Here is a 16799-nt window from a genome sequence, read left to right on the forward strand (position 1 = left end):
GCAATCCCACATATGGCATCCTGGAGATAAAGGCACTGGTCTTTTGACTGATTACCCCGCAGTTTTGGGGGCTGGAAGCCCGACCAACACATCACTCTTCCCCACTTTGCCTCTAACCCAACACCATGGCACCACTGTACTTGGCCCTAAGAGGGGCTCCACTGTGGAGACAAGAGACCAAGCTGACCGAAGCCGTACGCCAGCGGCTGGAGGAGAAGGGGGCTGTGCTCATAGCCCCTCACGTCGCCTTGACCGCTGCCCACACAGCGAACGAGGCCACCCCACCGCCGCAAACGCCACTGAGACACCCGAGCAGGGGGAGGAACGGGGAACTCAACAGAGCGCCACTCTGACGTCACGACGCACGCACAGAGGCCCGCGTGCCCCTCCCGCGTCCCGCCCCCTCGTTGCCACGGTGACCGGCCGCCGCGTCTCCGGCGGGGGAAGGGACGCTCGTTATCGCGAGATGTCAGCGGGTGTTTGGGCCGGAAGGAGGCTCCGGTTTGAAGGTGTCGGCGGGAGGGGTGGCTTGGCGCAGGTGAGTGCTTGTGTGTGGCTGTTCTTCGTGTGGGCCCTCTCGCGTCCCTCCCGTTCTTCTTTGGGGCGTGTGCTGCGGCAGGTGGTGTGGCCGCCCGCCTTCCCCGACCGGCCTGCGGAGTCCCGACAGCGGGGCACACGGGGCGTGCCCCGGAGTGCTGAGTGGCACCTCTTTCTGGAAGGAAATCCTACTGCTCGAGGGTGCTCACACGGCATTGAGTGCTGCAAAAGTGTTGAGCTGGGAAACCGGTTAGCTTTAGCAACGGAATGACCGTTAAGTTCGTGTGCATAAAAGTTTAACAAATTTAACTGCTGCAGTGTCACAAGATTCCTAGTTCTGCCGTGGGACGCAGACCGAGCGTTGATTTTATTAGTATGTTCATTTGCCAGATGCTGCTTATTTCCGAATCCAGGTGTTTATTTTAAAGCTTCTTCAGCAAAGCATTTGCATGCCTTTGTTGCCTTCTACACGTAGATCCCGTGTTGATGAAGGCTTAGATGACCAAAACGGGAGGAAGCACAGAGTTTAATTAAACTGTGCCAGAGCACTAAATAATGTGATGGCAGAAATGATGACAATAACTTGGGCTTTCTTCACAGTATTTAGCTCCAGTATTCTAGCTCTCTAAAAAGTATTGTTTCAGGTGACAACTGGCCCTGAAATTGTCCTATCCAAATTCTTGAGTTACTCTGGCTTTCATATTGGCTTTAAGAGTTTGTAAAAATGAGTGAATGTTAAATAGATCAGATCTTTAAACACCAAGTTACTCTATATAAAATATATCAAATTAATGCAATATTTCAAAAATACAAGAATATTCAATTGCTATAAATTGTTATAATTTAATAGCACTGTTAAGTTATAAGTGGTCACCACCCTAAATCATTCTACATACTTCAGTATCTAACTTAGTATTAAATGTGATACCAAGTGGGTAGGCAAGGGAAATCTTGAAGAAGGATCTCTGGGAATTAAATTTGGCATTGTGCATGTGGGGATGCATTTTGTGCTCAGTATGCTATGAAATCAGAATCACTTCAGAATGAAAATTGAACCTCCATCCTTTGCTCTGAATCTCTTCACAGTAAGAGCTGCTTCTTAAATCTCAACTGTACAATCACCAGGGTTTTGCGTAAACTGCTTAGACATTTAGTTCTTGGCAGGCTCATAAATGAGAAGGCAGGCTTATAAATAAATCTTTTTAGTGCTATTTGTCATAATAAATGTGGTTTTTAGCAAGTATTCTTGGAGACCATTTGTTAGATAGCAATTTCAGAAAGTCAGTGCAGTTTCCTTCTCTCCAGTCTCCATAATATGCTTTTAAAGAAGTTGTTCTCTGTTTTCCACTATGACTGATTAATGGCTTACACTTACAAAATGTGGTACTCACAGCAAAATATGTATCTTGCAGCACCTGTTGGTATCTTGTGGGAAGATAACACTTTGTTAAAAGTGTAAGATTAAGTAGTATTATTTTTCTTAACAGGAACCCTGGAGTCTTGTTAAATTCTGAAAGTGCAGTAGATGATTGTCAAACCTTTATTTTGAATTTGATCCAGCATAAAGGGAAATTGATAGAAAATGTCACCTGGAAAAGTTCTGCAACCTGTACTGAAAATGAAGGTGGATGAACTCTTCTTGTGCTGGTTGAGTCAGTCTGCAACTCAGCTGACACTAAAGGACTGCTTGAGAAGAATCAAGAATGAGGAGAAAATGGAGACTAGTAATGGAGATTCAGGAAATGGTAAAAATGAGAGGTTCATCAATAAAAATTCCAGCTCCAACCAATGCATATTAGGAGATACCAGATTGCCTTTGATGTCTTTCAGTCCTCCTCAACTTTCTACTACGCTGCCATTGGCAACTCCAGCCAACTCAAGGAGCGTTTCTAATGTTAGAACAACACGTCGATCCTCAGGAACCAGAGCAGTAAGTTTGTTTCTTACTTACTAGAACTACTTCTTTAAATTAAAGTTTATTTTCTGTTTATGGTATTGACAAATTATGCAACTAATTTGTTTCCCCACAGGAGGAGTCAGGGGTGGAATAGAAGCAGCAGCACTGAACATAAAATGTCTGTGTCATAAGCACTAATGGCTAGGTGGCCTAAACTTCCAAAGGACTCTTGCTGTTTTGTGTCTCTGTTCCTTTTTATAAGCGTGACACAAAATGAATATCTAGTTGTTTTCTATTTCCAGTAATTTTTCTGTCAAGTGTAATACTGCCCTTGTTCTTTGAAACTGGGGAGTGGAAGGCATCTTAAAAATTCTGTATCCAGTACAGCTGATTTGATTTGGTATATCTTTCTTAGTTTTGAGCTGTATTTTCAACATCATGCAACACTGATCAGTATTGCAACTGATTTATATATGTGCAGTAGTGTGTGCAGCATAGATAAGGAAAAGTCAAAAACGGTGATTTTTCACTTTCTTGAAGTATTGCCTCTCCTGTACAGTACGATTAGACCTAGAAACGTGGTTTGTGGTGAACTTGTCGGTGCTGAGAGAACAGTTGGCCATTTCCAACCACAATGATCTTATGATCTGTGTTCTTGCATTCTTAACAGGCATGGAAAAACTAAAAGTGATGGAAAAGGTAGAAATAGCCTTATGACAAGTAGCTTTCAATAGTGTCCTCAGGTCCACTGTGTGGTGTCCAGTGTGGAAGAGGACCAATGCTTAGAGTTGAAGAATGAAGGAGAAATAACTGTAAAAGCCCTAACTTCAGATGTCTTGTGTGAAATACATCTCACATTTTATATTCAAACTATAGCATTCTATCAGATGTAGTAGGTTACAAAGGCTATTTAGTTTTCAAAATAGATCACAGTCCCTTTGTTTAGCTTACTTTTGCCAGAGGTAACCATAATCAGGTCTTGATGCTTCAGATGCACATTTTCAGTAACAGGCCCTTCCATGGTTAAATGCAGTCTTGTGGATAAATAGAAGTCCCTGTGTTTGTTTGCTGTGTCAGTCTTATAATATATTGCTTTTACTGCAAATATTCCTTTGTTGAGTGATACCAGGCACTATTGTTAGTACAAGACTCAAATTTGGCTCCACTGAATCTGTCAACAAAGTAATTGTTTTGGCACTGCATGGTACACTCAATGCTTCCTTTCTGAGGAGGTCTTGATTTATAATAGACAATGTCCTCTATGCAAGAATGATACCCTTGCAGTCCAGTCTAATTTCTATCCCTTTTTATAAACTGTAAAAAGAAAAGTGGCAAGGAAATGATGTGATGACTGACAAAACTGTGCATTGCATATATGATCTGCCTTATGTTGAAGGAGTTGAGGCACGCTGTTCTGCTATAGGACTATAAATTCATATAATTGAACAATGTTAAGTGGTCATCTAATTCAATACACCAGCCAAACCTCCTAGTACCCTAGGAAAGCCTGCTCATGTTGGTATGGGTAGAGAGGTTAGAGCTGAGGATGTGTAGGAGTATCAATTACTTCTTAGTTGTTGTTGGTGTATATTTAATGTATATAATTATCTTCTAAGCCACAGGAGTAATAATATGACTACTTTTTTGCACTAGAACATTTAATCTGAAGTGTTGTCTCAATTTCACAAATATCAATATTCAAATCTAGCTTGAAAAATGGAAATCCCCACTTCTTAGTTTTAAGATACTACATTAGAGTTTGTCTAGGGACTTGTATTTTTTATGTTAATTGATGTACTTGATTACTAACTTATGTACTGTGATTTCATGTGTCTTGATTGACCTCCTTAAGTTAGGTCCCTTAAAGAAGAATTAAAGAGGTCAATGAAGAGTAGAGTAACATTCTTTGCTTTGTTGGAATTGCATGTGGAGTTCTGAGAGAGAGCTTGGAGGATTAGGCTGTTGTTTGATTGGTGGTTGGTTTTTTTTAAGGACTTTGGCAGGGGGGAGTTTCCAAGCAATAGGAAATTTACATAGATACATACATACATAGAATAAACCAGGTTGGAAGAGACCCTCAGGATCATCGCATCCAACCCATCAGCAATCCAACCCACCTAATCAACTAAACCATGCAACCAAGCACCCCATCAAGTCTCCTCCTGAACACCTTCAATGATGGTGACTCCACCACCTCCCCAGGCAGTCCATTCCAATGGGCAATCACTCTCTCTGTATAGAACTTCTTCCTAACATCCAACCTAAACGTCCCCTGGCACAGCCTGAGACTGTGTCCTCTTGTTCTGGTACTGGCTGCCTGGGAGAAGAGACCAACATCCGCCTGTCTACAGCCTCCCTTCAGGTAGTTATAGAGAGTAATAAGGTCACCCCTGAGTCTCCTCTTCTCCAGGCTAAGCAACCCCAGCTCCCTCAGTCTCTCCTCATAGCAAAGGACAACCCACTGCCACCCACTAACCATCCCCTAGACTACCATCACCTCCCCTGATGACAAGCACCAGGTCCGTATCTCAAGGAGACAGCTGCCAGCAGCCCAGTGAAGCACAGGGCGGACTGGAGCTGCTACATCATCCCAGGTAAGAGATGCATCAATCAGCCCAAAATCAAACGTAATGGCCTTAAAAGCCTACTCTTACTCTTGTCTTTGTTATTCAGCTGAACTGAAGCTTTGTCAGAAAGTTTCCTGATCTTTAAAAAGTGTAAATTACATTTGAAGTAGGCATCGGGTCTTAATGCATCACCAAGAGTTTAGTAATTGCATGTTCTCACATGACAATGTATTTTCTTGCAGAAAGCAAATATATACTTTTCCCTTTGTGTACATCCATAAACTACCTACTGCAGTGTCAGAAGTAGCACAGCTGGTTCTATGCATTTGATCACAGTTCAGATTGAGCCACAATGGTTTTACTTACCTCGTTTAGGAAGGATGCTGACTTGCTGGAACGAGTCCAGACAAGAGCAACAAAGTTGGTGAGGGGTTTGGAGCACAAACCCTGTGAGGAGAGGCTGAGGGAGCTGGGGTTGCTTAGCCTGGAGAAGAGGAGACTCAGGGGTGACCTTATTACTCTCTACAACTACCTGAAGGGAGGTTGTAGACAGACGGATGTTGGTCTCTTCTCCCAGGCAGCCAGTACCAGGACAAGAGGACACAGTCTCAGGCTGCACCAGGGGAGGTTCAGGCTGGATGTTAGGAAAAAGTTCTATACAGAGAGAGTGATTGCCCATTGGAATGGGCTGCCTGGGGAGGTGGTGGAGTCACCATCACTGGAGGTTTTCAAGAGAAGACTTGATGGGGTGCTTGGTGCTGTGGGTTAGATGTTTGGGTGGTGTTGGATTGGTTGATGGGTTGGACGCGATGATCTTGAAGGTCTCTTCCAACCTGGTGTATTCTATGTATCTGAGTTCTTGTAAGTTTGAGATCCCTGTCTCATTTCAGTAAGTTGAAGACTCTGTTTTAGATAACTTTTTAAAAAGGAAAGCAGGTCCAGCAACACAGATTGAAATCCTAAATAGCAGTCTTAGAAAATGTTATTAGTTAAAGTGCTTATCTCTGTGTGCCTGAGGGTGGTATTTGGAAAGGGCTTTTTTTATCTGACTATAAAGAGCTAGAGAATTATATCTTTTAAGACTATGCAAGTTAACTTAAGCATCTTCTTTTTAAACTTACTGTATATAGGATTTTTTTTTTAATGCAGCATACAAGCAGTAAATTCATTTCAACAGGATAGATTGTCACAGTTACTGATCTAAATCACCTGAAATGTTTCTGCACCCCTTTTTTTTTTTTTATGTAGGACACTAAACAATAAAGCTGATGACAAAAACCTGCCATTCTCAGGTTACTACCAGGTAGTAAGTTGAATGTGTAGGAAACCACATTTTTGTACTTGTTGGGGAAAGTAATTAATGTTCAACACCTGAAGGAATACCATAGGCGCAGAACAGGTTTGTGTTCTGATGGCAGCTGTTGAACAGTAGTAATAGTACTATAGCTGGCAGCTATTGTATTCAGTGACCTCTTTCCTTTTTTTCAGAGGTTAGCTTGTAACTGAGGGCTATGTTTTTATCCAAAATTCAGACGTTGCCATGCTTTGTTGAAACACCCATGTCCTGTCAGAAACAGGAGAATTGTCTCTTCCTTTTCAAAGGAGAATTTTCTGTTTTTCAAGGTAGTTGAATCTCTCCACTGATTAGCATGTCCGAAGTACTTTCTCAGATAGTAAGAGAAATTATATGTTCTTTGTTAAAGATGAAACAAACAAAACACCTGAGGTTCTTCAAGCACAAATTCATTCATCTAGACAGGGCACTTAAAGCTGGGTTCTGGAAAAACACTAATTCAGAATAAACTGTTGACTTAAATCAACAGACACATTTTGAAATCTAGACAGAACTCTACCATGAAAACTCATCTCACAGAGTGTTTGAGTGCAAGTGAAAGCAAAAAAGTTTGCTTAGGAGTTTTTTGGGGGATTTTGTTGGTTGTTTTTTTTCTCCTTTAGGAGAGGTACTTCACTTGCATGGCATCATTCACAGCAAGGTTGGTGTCTGACTGCACCCATTGTCCAAGCACTGTAATTGCAAACTTTTGGTCATTGTTATATGATGCGAAGTGCTTGCTAGCATTTAGTGTTCTGCAAGTAGCCTTGTGATTTGTGTGTACTAAAGGTATTGAAATAACAGAAAATCAGAGGCACGGAAAAATCTCAACATTTAAGTTTTGAGTGTTTTATGAGTTTGTTTAAAAGAAAGGAAATTCTAGAGCTGTAACTTCCAAACTTGAAAAGTAGCTGCTGTAGCTTTCTTCTTACCCTTATCACTGCTGTACATGGATTAAACAGTGTTTCTAGTGCTCTAGATTATTTTAAACACATGGGGTATACACAATTGTACACTGTTCATCACATTGTCAAAAATGCCAGGCTTCAAGGCCTAAAATGTGCTGCAGGCAGGATGTTTAATCCTACCCAGCTGGTGTGCAAGGCATCTGGGGAAGCAATTCACAGAATTCCCTATGGGCATTTTGGGGGGTGGTAATGCAGAGAGAATGTGATATGATCTGAAGTACTTCAAAGTTATTTTCCATTTCTCTGCAGGGTCAACCTTTGATATAAAGGTACTTCTTGAATTGTTTTTTGTATATCCTCTGCTGATAAGCATAGTGTTTCTGCTTGTCATACCGTGACAACTACTAATGCTTGTTGCCCTGTATTTCTATGATTTGTAATTTAAAAAGAAAAAAAATTACTACTTTAATGCTGCATGGATTTATTTTTTTTTAGTGTTTTTTTTAATCACTACCATTCTTGCCAAATTTTTGTTACCAGTTGTTTCAAGAGGAGTGGTACTTACTAGAATTAATTTTAGAGGGAGACAATGAATCTTTTTGACATTGGCAGAAGTTTGACCACTTAACAGTTGCTTTTTTGGAACAAATGAGTTGTTCTGAGTTAAAGGGTTGCTAGGCTCATACCTGCATTCATAAGATCAGTGGTGGGCTATTTTCATGCTCTTCAGGTGCGCTGGTAACCCTTTTGGGAGACCACCTTCCACTAGCAAGGAGATAAGCATTCATAAAACATTGGACAGTGAAGAGGAGTGAAAGTGTTTGAATCCTGCCAGCTTTTCACTTAAATAGTTATTAGGCTTTCATGTTGGCCTCGTCATTTCAAGTGTCTAATCTTATATGTTGTCTGCATCTGAATTGCTACATGGTGTACCTTAATACGGGAAGCAATGTTATCTACTAAATCTGGTTTAGGTGAATTGTAATTACCATTGCACTGCACACCAGATTATGCTGGACAGAACAGAGTGCAGTCTAGAGCATACATTCCCTATCTCTCTATTATGCAAAACTAGTGTTAATAGTGCCATGTCCCATCACTAAGTGGGGAGGATGGGGGACTTGGCTTCCAGTTTAAGCCCATGACTTGAACGCAGACTGTAAATAACCCGGTATCAAACTGATGTACTTTTATGATGATAACAGGGTACTATGACGGATGTCAACACTAATGTGTTCACAATAAAGCTCCTTCTATGGTGCCAAAACAGGAAGGGCAGCCAGAAGTTCATATTAAGATCTGGAAAAGTGCAGCTTATAGGTGTTCCTAGAAAATTGTTATTGGTTTCAAGTGTGGGGAAATAATAGAGGTCAGCATAAGCAGCACTAGAATTATTCTGTGTTATTCTGCTTAAGCCTTGTGTGGTGAGTGGTGCTTATGTCCAGGATTGTGCCCCAAATATTGCCAGAACATGCTTCTGTGTGTTTGACTCAAACCCCCTTTCCCCGCCTCCCTTCTGGAGTCGGTGGGGGGATCTTGGCACCACTGAGTCCAGGTAAACAATCTGGCTGGGCGTGTTTCCACCTCTGCGGTAAACAAGGGCCATGTGACATACTTGTGTTTGCCCCCTTCATGGCATATGCTTTTGCCATATTTGGCAAAACATCTTGTCACTGGTTAAATGTGGTGTTAGCAACGGATGCTCATTGGGCCAGTATTCGTTAGGGCAAATGTTAAATAGGGGTTGTTCAGTAAACAAGTGCCCCATGCTCGCGCTCGTGCCTGTGCCTTTGTACATGCCTGTGCCATTCCAGTGTCTGCTTTGCCTGGGACTCAAACCAGCACTCCAGAAGGCCTCGCTACACATGACCACTGTTGCCCAGCTATGGGCAGTGCCGACCCCATGGACTGTACCCCGTGCCCCACAGATGAGGTCAACCGCTGCATGACCCATCACCGTGGGAGGAAACTGTGGTAGCCCGTGTGCACCACTGGTCCTGAACCACTACAGCCCCCAGAACGGGGAACCCTTCCCAGGCAACGCTCTTTGTGGACCAAGTTGCAAAAGCTTCTGAAGTTTCCCCTGGAAGGCTCCTGAACCTTTGTACTCTGGGAGAAGCAGCCACCACGTGGCACAGCGCCACACGGTCTGCACCATTTTCTATTTCCTTATTACGGCATATCCGTGCCACATGTTCTGGACTATAAACGCATTATCAAGGAACGATTCCACAAAGTTCTCAGCTCGTGAGTAAGCCAAGCCTTTTCTTTACAGAACTTCGGTTAAGGTAGTGCCAAACCGCTCCGGATTGAGGGTTTGCCAGTCACTGACAAACCCCTCCCCTGCCGCTTTTCGAATCAGTTTCGATTCTAAGTTCTATAAATCATTTTATTCGTTTGAGGTGCCCATGCATTGACATTCTGTAGAGGTAGTTCCATCAACTGAATACTGGTACCTCTAAATAGTGACTGTAAATAACCTGTTGCATAGTTTGTACATAAATAAACTACTAATACATATTCATTAATGTCTTTACATTACATTTACAACACCTTGTTGCACTGAATAGCTTGGAATAGAAGAATCATTATCCTGATTAGAGAGACAGCTATTCATTTCATGTATGAATGAGAAACTGAAAGTTACTCACTGTTGTAGCTTTTTGCTACTGCTCCTTATTCCAATTGCATCTTCTACCCTGGGATACAAATATTACAGTTTTTTTTCTTAGCAGTAGTATTCTGTTTACATGTTATGCTTTATTAGAAGAAACAGCTATCTTTTGTCCTCTTTCAAAGTGGCAGTTGTACTTGAAAGAGAAGATTATTTCTGCCCTGCAGTCCAGTCTTAAGAAGTTGGGCATTTCTAGTGCTATAGAATTAAGTTCAGAATTATATGTGGCTGCCTTCAAATTCAAAACTCACCTGCATCTTGATACAGGACAAATTCAAATACCTGAATTAAATTTATTAATCACACTCTCCTGTGTGAGCAACTGTCACTTAGGAGCAAACAAACAAGAAAAAGTTGATAGCTGTATGAGATCATTACTTCCAGTTGCTTCTCTCCCCTCAGTCTTTCAAAACATTTAAGCTTAATTATAGCTTTACATCAGTCATTTAAACAGTTCATTCTTTTAACAGGTGGTCAGTCTGGGGGGAAATTAGATACTGATATAGAGGAAATAGCTTTCTTTTTTTCCTCCAGTGATGCTTGAGAATGTCTTATATTTTTGAGATTGTCTCTCTCCACATGGCCAACACTTATTCTGTCAGCAAGAAATAAAATTGAGGTAAAAAAATGTATGGGCTTACTTCAGTGTAAAATAATGCAGTTCATCCAGTGAACTAGTTTGTCCACTGGTAGATGTAGGCAATGACTGTACAGAATTTTTCAGCAAGTAGTGTTATGAGAAAAATCTGCCAAATATCAATGGTAATATAATATGGCTGAGTCTTGTAATTTTAGAGGCTTTGCACACACAACTGTCTTGAAAAATTCAAAGGAAGTTAGGTGGCTTTAGTCGTTGCATTGATTTGAGAAGATACCAGTTAAGCATTCTCATTACTTTCTGCAGTTCACAACAGATCATTACTAAAAGTAGTATTTTAGCAGTGTCATAATATGAAAATAACTTATTTATGTTGGGCTAGTTATTGCAATGTGCTTATCTCTGAGTTAATCAGATGCTACTAATGTCTTGGTAGATAAGTTTATATTCTGCAGACAGCTAATACAACTTAAAATGGGTCCATGGAAAGTGATCAAGATATGTTTCCAAAAGTATATTCTGGTACTCTGTGTTGGATGTGCCCCTTTTGCACAGCAATCACAATTCTTTATAAAAAATAGTTAGAAAGTATAGAGTCACTCACATACTGTTTCTTGATCACAGGTATTTCCAGGGATAATAGACTCTTAGTGCTATTGTATATGTGCTTGAATAAACTTGTGCATACTGCTTAATTCCATTTCCTATGGAACTTGTCTGACGTCTTTTCTATGCAAATCTTATAAGAAACTTTGGCAGATTTCAGGCAACAGATGAGATGAGTTGGGAGACTGCAAGGACACTTTAACATTTATATAGAAGGAGAATGCAGGAAAAGACTTTATGACTAGATGATGAGGGAAACATTGCAGGGTTGTAAAGCGAATTGTAAATGTTCCCACCATGAAGCCGGAGCTTCTTCACATAATCTTGACAAAACAAGGATTGCAAACCTTATGCAATTGTTTGACTTGATCTGGTTTTAGAATTCAGGAGAAGCAGAAGAATAGTTTCTAAGAAGCTTTATTCCTTTAGAAACTAGAATTGTATTGTTAAACAGTTAATATTATAAATTTTGTAAATATTTCTGCTAGATATGCTCATGACTGATATAAATAATCTTCATCCTTTTAGCATACTTCATAGACTAAGCAATAAGCAAACTATTTGAAATTAAGTAATGAAAACTTAGCAGTCTTATTTCTGCCCACTTAGTCTCCATGAATAGTTATAATTTGCAGCAAATACTTTTAAAAAATATTTTGTTACTTTTGTCTTTAAAATCTTAAACAACAGAGACCACCAATTTTGTTGTGTTCCTTACTGTTATCACAGTATCACAGTATAAGTAAGGTTGGAAGAGACCCCAAGGATCATCAAGTCCAACCTGTCCCAACAGACCTCACAACTAGACCATGGCACCAAGTGCCACGTCCAATCTCCCCTTGAACACCTCCAGGGACGGCGACTCCACCACCTCCCTGGGCAGCCCATTCCAATGACGAATGGCTCGCTCAGTGAAGAACTTTTTCCTCACCTTGAGTCTAAACCTCCCCTGGCACAGCTTGAGACTGTGTCCCCTTGTTCTGGTGCTGGTTGCCTGGGAGAAGAGACCAACCCCCTCCTGTCTACAACCGCCCTTCAGGTAGTTGTAGAGGGCAATGAGGTCACCCCTGATCCTTCTCTTCTCCAGGCTAAACAATCCCAGCTCCCTCAGCCTCTCCTCATAGGGCTTGTGCTCAAGGCCTCTCCCCAGCCTTGTTGCCCTTCTCTGGACACGTTCAAGTGTCTCGATGTCCTTCTTAAACTGAGGGGCCCAGAACTGGACACAGGACTCAAGGTGTGGCCTAACCAATGCAGAGTACAGGGGCACAATGACCTCCCTGCTCCTGCTGGCCACACTATTCCTAATACAGGCCAGGATGCCATTGGCCCTCTTGGCCACCTGGGCACACTGCTGGCTCATGTTTAGGCGGGTGTCAATCAGCACCCCCAGGTCCCTCTCTGTTTGGCAGCTCTCCAGCCACTCTGACCCCAGCCTGTAGCTCTGCATGGGGTTGCCGTGGCCAAAGACTAAACACACTAAAGAATGTCCCCTAGAATCTTGCCTGCTTGCTTATTTACTAAGTAACAAATTTAAGCTTCGTATTTTAGGAAGTTCTTGGTTTGGAATGTTTGAAAATATATTTAGACTTCCAGTGATGGAGAATGGAGAAAATTTTAAGGTAAGGGTACTGTTGCTGTTCTGGCAGTGCATTTGTGGTTTTATGCTTGTGTAATTAAATCAGCAATGATTTCATACTGATACATCATCAACACAGTAGTGGTAGTTCAAGAGTAAATCTCTACAGAAGTTCTACCAGAAATCCCATTGTTGGTTGGTAAATTACTATTTGTGATCTTACTGACTGAATTGTAGATCAAAGTCTGTGTCTTCCTAATTTGTTGGTTGTGCTTTAAGATCTTTGAGGAGGTAAATCTCAAGCAAAAGCATAAGCAAGAAGCTGTCCTGTAGCTGTTGCTAACACAAAATTATTGCCTTGTGATTTCAGGGACTAAATTACATGTCATTTTAAGTCTGTGATGCTGGAGTTAAAGTGTTGAGAAATGTTAACATTAGAAATGTTTTGTAATCTAAACACTTAATCAAGACTGTGAAACCAGAACTCTTAGTTATTTATGATTGTTGTATAACTATCTGCACTTAGCTTTGCAGTACGTGGTACGTACTGTAGCCTCAATGTAGCAATATTCTAAGACATGGCAACTCCTAATGCCAGATAGGAATTGTGCTTAGCAACGAGTATCTGTAGAATTTCGTGTAATTCTATGGAATGTGTTTTGAAGATACCTATCCCATGATCATAAAGGTTACTGCTGAGAATGAACATTTTTATGATAATAAGTTGTATCCAAAACAGTGCTTTGGACACAAATCCCCTGTTCCATGGCACCAGAATAGAGCACATTTCCATTATCCTGTACGTTGGCATGATCCACCTACTTACAAAAGTAGTGGTTGTACTTTTGTCCACCAGTCATTGTAGTTTTGGAAGTAGATACAAATGTGTTTTGAAAGGATTGATTGAAAATTTCAGTTCATGTCTTAATGAAGAGGTTCCAGCCCTTGCAATGTTTAAATGATGTGAGAAATGAGCTCACTGATAAATTTTAAATACAGTTTATTATAAAGGCAAAAGAGCGCTGAGCGCATAGCAGATTGGCTAGAGGCACGCTGTAGCAACATGAGTTGAGCTTATATAGGCGTCAAACATACATAGTCATAAATATCTCCACAAATCCCTTTACATTTCCCAAGCATGCTCCCTCCCCCCTCATTCCCAGTCCCACCTCTTGCTGGCTGCGGTCAGGGCTGGGATAAAGGTTTGCACTCTTGTCCCTGCCAGTACCATTTCTCTCCCAATACACATCCTACATAACACAGACTGCAACCAGCCAATCAGCTTAAGGATCGAACCCTGCGGTCCCCAGCGATGCCGGCACCCACCAACACCCACCTTCCCCTTGCGAAAGCCAAATATAGCAATTTCTCACAATAAGATGCCAGACAGTTATAAAACGTTGTCATTCATGTTCTTTCTACCATATTGTTCTGTCAACTTCTAAGTTAAGATGACACAAGGTAAATAAAAGCAATCCAGAAATTAGTAAGAGCGGAAGCGGCTCGCTCGCTGTGGGAGCACGTGGAGTGGGGGTCAGGGATTCTTTTTTTTTTTCAGGAGCAGGGAGGTCATTGTGCCCCTGTACTCTGCATTGGTTAGGCCACACCTTGAGTACTGTGTCCAGTTCTGGGCCCCTCAGTTTAAGAAGGACATCGAGACACTTGAACGTGTCCAGAGAAGGGCAACAAGGCTGGGGAGAGGCCTTGAGCACAAGCCCTATGAGGAGAGGCTGAGGGAGCTGGGATTGTTTAGCCTGGAGAAGAGAAGGATCAGGGGTGACCTCATTGCCCTCTACAACTACCTGAAAGGTGGTTGTAGACAGGAAGGGGTTGGTCTCTTCTCCCAGGCAACCAGCACCAGAACAAGGGGACACAGTCTCAAGCTGTGCCAGGGGAGGTTTAGACTCGAAGTGAGGAAAAAGTTCTTCACTGAGCGAGTCATTCGTCATCGGAATGTGCTGCCCAGGGAGGTGGTGGAGTCGCCGTCCCTGGAGGTGTTCAAGGGGAGATTGGACGTGGCACTTGATGCCATGGTCTAGTTGTGAGGTCTGTGGTGACAGGTTGGACTTGATGATCCTTGGGGTCTCTTCCAACCTTGGTTATACTGTGATACTGTGTGATACTGTGATACAAAATGGCCTGTGTGACTTTGAAAAGTGTCATAATGCATAATAAAAGCTGCTGTCTCCTGTAGGAAGATCTCCATGACATTCTGAATCAGCCTGAAAGTCAAGCTACTAATGTGCATGTTGTGTACTGTAGCTGCCTCTGTGGATAGTCTCTGTAGCGTCGTGGTTCCTCAAAAATGTAAAACACAAGCATCTTATTACAGCAAGTGCGACTTTAATTTGTCATTCTACTTTATCCATACTAGATATTTTGCTTATGTCTTTTTCTCTGTATAATAGCTATTGCTGTCTACAACTACCTGAAGGGAAGTTGTAGGCAGGTGGGGGCTGATCTCTTCTCCCAGGCAACCAGCACCAGAACAAGAGGACACAGTCTCAAGCTGCACCAGGGGAGGTTTAGACTGGATGTTAGGAAGAAATACTTCATAGAGAGAGTGATTGCCCATTGGAATGTGCTGCCTGGGGAGGTGGTGGAGTCACCATCATTGGGGGTGTTCAGGAGGAGACTTGATGGGATGCTTGGTGCCATGGTTTAGTTGATTTGATGGTGTTGGATGATGGGTTTGATGCGATGATCTCAAAGGTCTCTTCCAACCTGGTCTATTCTACTCTATTCTACTCTACCTCAGCAGCATCAATTCAGCTGTACCTGAATTTCATGATCTGATGAATAGGGCATCTAAAGTTCATCAATAATGAATAGGCTCCATCTGTAGAACAACCTGTTTCCATTAAAACTGTTCAAACTATACAAAACTAAATAAAATATAAACCAATAATGTTTTTCTAAAATGTCAGAAAATATGAGCATTGTTCTGAAGGGAATCTAAACCATCCATTAACGTTCAGGCTTCAGTTTTATAATATCTGTTATTGATGGTGATGAAGTTAGTCTAGGAGATGCAATTAGTAGTCTAAAAAGGCCCTTGCTATGTCTTACGGAGACCAGACAGTGTAATCATAGCAAGGTGAAAAGTATGTTATCTTGGTTTTAATCTGGTAATAGCTTATGGTGTGGTGTACATATATGGCATTGTTTTGATAACATGCAGAAATCTAATCAGCCCATCTTTCCTGGGCTACCAGCATGACTATATATCTCCCATCTAACTGATGCCTTTTGTTGATGGTCTTGCCTCCTAAAATTTCTGAATTCTCCAAGCAACTGTGGAAAGAACCTCCAGCATTGCTCTTTCTAATCCAAGAGTACTGCAAAATGTACTTAATCACTAGAGAAGGCAGGCATGTGCAATGCTTCCATGGTTTTTAATCGTCTGCATGCTCTATAGGGGAAGCGTTGCATCCTCCAAGGGGGGAAAAAAGTGCGTCTAGAACTTCCTTCCAAGACCAAGCAATTGGTTCCTCCATGTGAAGGCAGATTTCTTAACTACAGAGTGACAGTATCTGGCAGTTCATCAGTGTAGCACACCATGCTGAAAACACTGTCAAAAAAAAAAAGGGCAGTTTGGGTAGCTGGGCATAGTAATTTGACTTTTTCTGTGACCTACTCATCAAAGGCTTCATCCCCTTGGGTTTCATCAGCTGAAAAGGGGTGATTGTCATCCACAGGAGAGTTAGGGGTGGATAGCAATACTTTGTTCAGCTGATGAGTGCATTGTCCTCTCCTTTACTTCCCATACACAGCAGTTGGAAATGGGAAGTTACTAGTGAGAATAAAATTCTGTAAGTGTCCAAAGTACTGGGAAAACTGATTATTTGGTGTCCCCTTAAATACTTTTCTTTACCCATCAGTATAAGAATAGATAGGTTTCAACCTTGTGCATCCCTATTTCATGATAGAGTTTGAGGTTTTGGTAAATGAAAATAAAAAATATTTGTGAATTCAGGATTGAAAAATCAGTATTGGTGAGTTTTGCCACTCCAACGCTGAGGGGTCACCTTGTCAATAGATGTTAAAATTCATGATTGTTTAGGCAGTTATATGCATAAAAGAAGGGTTTTCCTTGTTGTTTC

The 16799-nt window shown here is 41.6% G+C and overlaps 1 protein-coding gene across 1 annotated transcript in view; it reads left to right on the plus strand.

Moving 5' to 3' along the window:
- Nucleotides 1-2064: 2064 nt before the first annotated feature.
- The window catches only part of PPP2R3B (protein phosphatase 2 regulatory subunit B''beta), a 62297-nt gene continuing 47562 nt past the window's right edge, over nucleotides 2065-16799 (plus strand). Inside the window, exon 1 of the mRNA XM_009902605.2 lies at nucleotides 2065-2467. Within this exon, the coding sequence (XP_009900907.2) occupies nucleotides 2120-2467 (348 nt within the window). The 5' untranslated portion in view covers nucleotides 2065-2119. The remainder of the gene's footprint in view (nucleotides 2468-16799) is intronic.

Source organism: Dryobates pubescens, chromosome 10, assembly GCF_014839835.1.
Source record: "Dryobates pubescens isolate bDryPub1 chromosome 10, bDryPub1.pri, whole genome shotgun sequence".
In the NCBI taxonomy this organism is placed as follows: Eukaryota; Metazoa; Chordata; class Aves; order Piciformes; family Picidae; genus Dryobates; species Dryobates pubescens.